This window comes from Spinacia oleracea, chromosome 1 (assembly GCF_020520425.1).
Source record: "Spinacia oleracea cultivar Varoflay chromosome 1, BTI_SOV_V1, whole genome shotgun sequence".
Taxonomy (NCBI): Eukaryota; Viridiplantae; Streptophyta; class Magnoliopsida; order Caryophyllales; family Amaranthaceae; genus Spinacia; species Spinacia oleracea.
This window is the reverse complement of record NC_079487.1, coordinates 64,114,253-64,120,510: the sequence shown is the minus strand read 5'-3', so window position 1 is coordinate 64,120,510 and position 6,258 is coordinate 64,114,253. Positions and strand designations below refer to the sequence as shown.

Below are 6,258 nucleotides of genomic sequence, written 5' to 3'. Positions count from 1 at the left end.
CTTGAGCTCAATATTTGACCAAAATACTTGTATTCTATAGAATGAAAATTTTTCGTTAAGTTCGTCAACTACACAGATACACTAAGTCATTTATCATGGCAAGTAAGTTTTCAATCATATCATCTTACAATTTGTATAATTTGTTTTCTCGTGGAACTAAGTGAGTCAAATTAATAAACACTAAATTAGATATATATGCAGCTATGTAAAGCAATCCAATAGTTGATTCTTATGAGACTTATGACATCATGTTTCTTCATGGTTGTCATAATGCTTTACTTTTTTTTCTTTTCAAAATAGTCCATAGAAATTAAAAAGTCACATAAAAATCAATTTGTTTTAGACTTCATGTGAACATTTATTTATAAATTAATGTGCAGAGATAAACCACAATTGGTGGTTGGTTAAGATGGTAATGAGAATTATCATCCAAACTTGAGGTCTGGTGTTCGAACCTCATTGTATTGATTTTTGGTTGTCAATTACATAATAATTGGTGAGTGGATGATGTGACGTGAGGAGAGTACTACGTGACACATATACATTCTCCACAACGCCTTTAAATATATTAGTATAGATAAGGTTTAAGATACTTTATGCATTTATTAATAATTATTTTAAGTTATATGGTGGAATAGAAGAGAGAAAGCTTATGACGGGGTAGGCTAAAAGTAAGAGAAGTAAAATGGTGACCAAAATAAATTGGGCAACCATTGGGAAGGTTTGGGCATCGTTCACTAGTAGAAAAAAGCCCAAGTGCTTGGGGGAAAATGCTTTCAAGTGCTGGTGATTATGCCCCCATCACTTGGAGGTGAAGCACTTGATAATATTTCAAGTGCTTGGGGTTGACCCCAAGCACTTGAAAAATTAAATGCTTGGGGTATAAGAAACCCCAAGCACTTGACATGTTAAGTGCTTGGGGATTACGGAAAACCCCAAGCACTTGACTTGGGGTTTATGGAAAACCCCAAGCACATAACATGTCAAGTCCTTGGGGTTTTGGAAAACCCCAAAACCCCAAGAACTTGACTTGGGGTTTATGGAAAACCCCAAGCACATAACATGTCAAGTCCTTGGGGTTTTGGAAAACCCCAAGAACTTAACATGTCAAGTGCTTGGGGTTTTGAAAAAACCCAAGCACTTATCATGTCAAGTGCTTGGGGTTTTGGAAAACCCCAAACACTTAACATATCAAGTGATATTAACAATTATTTTTAAAAAAATTGCTAGCACCGTACCACTATATGAAAATATGATGTAGCTATAAACTTGTACCTACACCAAGCAACCTTATTCCACCACAACATATGTACTATACACCAATAGACATCATCCTTGCTCATCCATACACCATTCAATAACACAAGTATAAAAAAAATTCAAAATAAATATCAAACGATTTAAAACAAATTGTATATAAATTGATAAATGGAAAAAAGTAGCTAACTTCTGTATTAAAAGATCATTACAATGCTAAAAACGCGATCAACCAAAGACATTCATTAGTAATACATCGTGCCAACTTGTCTCAAACACATTTGATTTCATCAATCGTGAAGGAATATTGATCCATTGGTTTGTTCATGAATACCTAATCAAAGCCAACAAACAAACACATAATACCCTAGTTAGAGTCATGAATCTTGTAAAATATAACATAAACAATATTTTAAAACAATAAATGAGTTATAGGACATATTTTGACTAAAATAGGCGTTTTTGCTCCCAACTCTCAACTAATGAACCAAAATAGTTATTCTAAACCCTTCTGACATTTAATATACTTAGTATTAGGTTGTCAATACTCATTCTAATCTACTTTGGTCAACTTATGCACATTTAATGCTAGTTTGATCGTCATATATCATATTTTGACTTAGATGTTCGTTTTCGCTCCTAACTCTCAACTAATGAACTAAAATAGGTATTTAAAACCTCTTGCATGTTTAATATACTTATTATTAGCTAGGTTGCCAATGCTCATTATAATCTACTTTGGTCAATTTATGCAAATTTAAGGCTCGTTTGATCGTATATGTCATATTTTGACTTAAATGGTCATTTTCACTCCCAACTCTCAACTAATGAACCAAAATAGGTAATCCAAACCCTGTGCATGTTTAATATAATTAGTATTAGTTTACCAATACTCATTTGCATCTACTTTTGGTCAAATTATGCACATTTAAGGCTTGTTTGATAGCTATAGGACATATTTTGATTATAATAGTTATTTTCTTTCCCAAGTCTCAACTAATGAAGCTAAATAGATATTCTAAACCCTTTACATGTTTAATATACTTAGTATTAGGTTTCTAAGACTCATTATCATCTACTTTGGTCAAGTTATGCACATTTAAGGCTCGTTTAGCCGTTATATGACATATTTTGACTATAATGGTTGTTTTCGCTCCCAACTCTCAACTAATGAAGCTAAATATGTATTCTAGACCCTTTACATGTCTAATATACTTAGGATTAGGTTGATAAGACTCATTCTAATATACTTTGGTCAAGTTATTTACATTTAAGACTCGTTTGATCGTTATATTGTCATATTTTGACTTAAATGGTCGTTTTCTTTCCCAACTCTTAACTAATGAACTTAAATAGGTATTCTCCCAACTCTTAACTAATAAACCTAAATAGGTATTCTAAATAGGTATTCTAAACCCTTTACATGTTTAATATATTTTGACTTAAATGGGTCGGATTTGAAGCACAAATAGCTATCTATGTACAATGTCTCAGATTAAGAACCCTGTGAACAACATGTAGAAAAACTTCAAGAAACCTAAATCACCTTAGTCTCCCGTGTAAGGCCACACCCACAGCCTCCTGATAAGCAGATGTCAGATTTGAATTTTCCCCGAAGAGCTTCTCTATCTCTGAAGATTGTGAATCAATCTTAAAAAAACATAATATAACTTGAGCAAAGGGGAATAAAATAATATTTCATTTATGAAAAAGAAGGGGATAGAGGTAAAAAAAAATGTATGTATTCTATATTAATAAGGCAAGAAAGCTTTCCAGCCAAAAATAATGAGGCAAGAGCGGTTACCTCTAGCAGAAGCTTCTTCCTCCCCTCTTCTAATCTCTTAAGCATTACTGCCATATCATGCAACTGATCCTCGAACTTCTCCTTGTCTTGCTACAAGATTTCAAAAAGATAACAAACTGTGTAAATTAGTGATCACCATTTCAGCAGCATTGGAAAGACCACATCCATCTAGAAGGGATTTCATTGAAGCAAAGAAAGAGTAGTTTACAGAGATGTGTTGAAATGCTTTGCAGATAGGAATTTCAGGTAGTTTACAACAGTTACCGGCTCAAAATGCTTTATATATAGGAATTTCAGGTAGGAATTTTAGAGTTTCAGAGTGATAAGACCACAAAACAAACTGCTACAGCTTTATTGCCTCGATTGGTATGTAATTCGGCCTCTTTGGTCTACCCACATTAACACAAGGCAGGTCTCCTGAGTATCGAAGCTTTATGTTTCGATGATCAGCAAAATAATCATATACTGTCATTTCAATCTCTTCAAAATTATCCGCATCTCTTTCAGCTGACCTCCTTCTTAACGACAACTTGACAAAGTCCACAGAACAATGAATTAACTACTTATTGAAGATCATCATATACAAAAGACAAGAGCTGGAACAGGTTATTCTTACCTCTGCTTTTTGCAAATATCTTCTCTCAATCCAAAAATCCCAGGGAGCAGTTACTATAAGCAGCATAGAAGTTCCTTAGATAACAAGCAACTATATTTAATAACACAGTTCCTTAGACATGTATTGCAACTGCAAATAAAGAATAACATTGTTGTCGGCAGATATTAAAGCTAAGGGAGCTCCCAAACGAAAAGACATACCAAAATAATCATATCAGCTCTGCTTTTCTGAACCCCATTAAGATGCATGCCAGAAGAGTTGGCTACAATGTCGAAATCTCACACACTTATGTTCCTTAGAACTCTCTGTCAGCAACATGCTTCTTAAACCGCCCATGAAAGATTACCTAGAACCGAACCAAACAAACAGTTCTAAGGAACATAAGTGTGCGACATTGTTATCATCGAAGCATAGAAAATCAGGATATACAAGGATAGTGGAAAATACAAGAGAGGAATGAAAATAAGGATACACGAGGATCCAACTATATTGCATTGCTCATTTAATTAATTCCGAATTATCAAATAGTGCAGTAGATTGAAGCTAGCCTATAAACACACCACACAAGTCTGCAGAACAGACTAGAAGACACCAAACTAATCACAACAATTTGCACCATAACAACACGAATAATACCACCAAACAGTGTAACAACCAACCAACAGCAGTATCGAACCAATCCCAACTAACTGTAGACCAACCCAAACCTGAAAACCAGCAGTACAGTGAACCAGTAGCGCCAAAAAGCAAGAACATAGAAAATCCCTCATGACAATTTGACTGCAAGTCAAAGAAAACAAGCCAAGGAACCCTGATCAACAACCATCAGTAAGAATGACACATATAAACGAGCTACACACTCACTTATAACACAAAAAACTAAATCTTTCAATACTCTTCGTCAAGTTCTCCATTGCAGTATTGTCATACAACCTCGCCCCTCGCCCATGTGCTCCTGTAGCCTTAATCACCAGCCACATTGGTGATCTATCTGCATAATATGCCTGATACTTCTAATCTTCTGAAGGCCCTCCTTCACCAAGTACAAAAGCCACATTCAATTTTGAAACTCATCAGATTCATAATATAAATCTTTATGTACACACTACTTTCTGATATCAAAAGAAAATCCTATTTTAAACCCATATACCCTTAATTGACTTTAATTACAACACTTGATTCAAACTTTTTGTTTTATGTAGGAGTAAAACAAAAAATATTAGTTCAATATATGGTGGCAATAGATTATTCCCTCAATACAGATCCCTTAAATTAAAGGTTGTTATTTAAAAAATGCTTTCTAACAGCTAAAAACTCAAAAATTTAGGGATTGAGCAGCTAACATACCTCAATAAACCAATTGCGCCACTCCTCCTCAGTAACATCCCTCAACGAAAGTAGCTGAATAATCTGCGCAAAATAATGAATGTATACAACCAGAGGAGTCCCATGTCACAAGTCACGGGCCTTCAAATCACAAGTCACGGGCCAAACCAGAAAAATAAAACCAAAATTGCAAAATTATTAACAAAATTAATTGGCTGTTAAATCCCTAATTGATTCTTTTGAGGGATAATTATCAAATTTAAAGCACAAAATTAACAAAAATGGTGAGATATAACAAAATTGCAGAAATAACCTAGCGGTGGCCTGTGGGAGGCGACGGTGGCAGTTCGCACAGAAGAGGAGAGGAGATGAGGCGGTTGCAGGGCTGCTTCCAGAAGTAGGAGAGTTAGAGAAACACGGGGGAGACTTCGAGCGGTGTTGCTTTTGGGGTGGCCGATGTTGGAGGAAGAAACGAGGGTGGGCGGTGTTGCTTTTGGGGTGACCGGTGTTGGAGGAAGAAATGCGGGTGGGCGGTGTTGGGGTAAGAAACACTGAGAAGGAAGATTGTGTGAGAAACAAAAGGCTGGGAAATGGAAATCGGAATGGGAGGGATGTTTTGCAAATTAACCTAAGTCGTGTAGTGAAAATGGAGGTCTAAGTGCTTGGGGGTAAATAGTAAACCCCAAGCACTTGTAAAATTTGCAATTTTGTGCTTGGGTGAATAAAAAAACTCCAAGCACTTACTCAATTTTTTTTTAGGTTCAATAAAGTGCTTGGGGTTTCTCTAAAACCCAAGCACATAGTTCAAAGCACTTGAGCTTTTTTCTACTAGTGGTTGGTCATAGGGTTTGTTCATGTGTGAGTTGAAAGAGTAGACAACAATTGTTTATTTGATAACCAACAAATTTGGGCCATCCATTGGTTATACTCTAAGGCCAGTCTTCAACACAAGCTCTCGTTTGTCGTTCCTTTTCGAATTGTTCGGATCAAGAAAATCTACAACCTTTATTTGTGTTGTCCAAAAAAAAAAGCAAATCTACAACAATTCAAATGAGCAGCGAACCAAATTATTGAAAAAGGAGGAAATATTTGTATTCATCTGTCACCTTTCTTTAGAAAACCTTTATTATTTTGAAAGTAAATGTGGTAGAAGGTAGGGGGATATATTTTAAATGATCTAGGTTAAATACATTCATTCGTTATTACATGTGTTTTACCTTCACTGGATATTCCTATAACAGTGTGGAATACATTT

General features: G+C 35.2%; 1 protein-coding gene across 15 annotated transcripts; it reads right to left on the bottom strand.

Moving 5' to 3' along the window:
• Positions 1-1,399: 1,399 nt before the first annotated feature.
• LOC110791976 (uncharacterized) lies at positions 1,400-5,662 on the bottom strand. Of its 15 annotated transcripts, none has more exons than XM_021996753.2 (9): positions 5,025-5,662; positions 4,542-4,710; positions 4,385-4,457; positions 3,878-4,023; positions 3,678-3,751; positions 3,459-3,590; positions 3,062-3,151; positions 2,804-2,907; positions 1,400-1,591 (listed from the first exon to the last, which is right to left on the bottom strand). In XM_021996753.2, exons 5-9 carry the CDS (start codon positions 3,741-3,743, stop codon positions 1,582-1,584), a joined length of 402 nt encoding a protein of 133 aa, XP_021852445.2. In that variant the 5' UTR covers positions 3,744-3,751; positions 3,878-4,023; positions 4,385-4,457; positions 4,542-4,710; positions 5,025-5,662; the 3' UTR covers positions 1,400-1,581. The 15 variants fall into 15 exon arrangements, 8 of the variants coding, with proteins under 8 accessions (XP_021852445.2, XP_021852446.2, XP_021852448.2 ...); XM_021996754.2 differs by having other exon boundaries at positions 4,573-4,710; XM_021996756.2 differs by having other exon boundaries at positions 3,878-4,710; positions 5,025-5,087; positions 5,317-5,662.
• Positions 5,663-6,258: the final 596 nt, after the last annotated feature.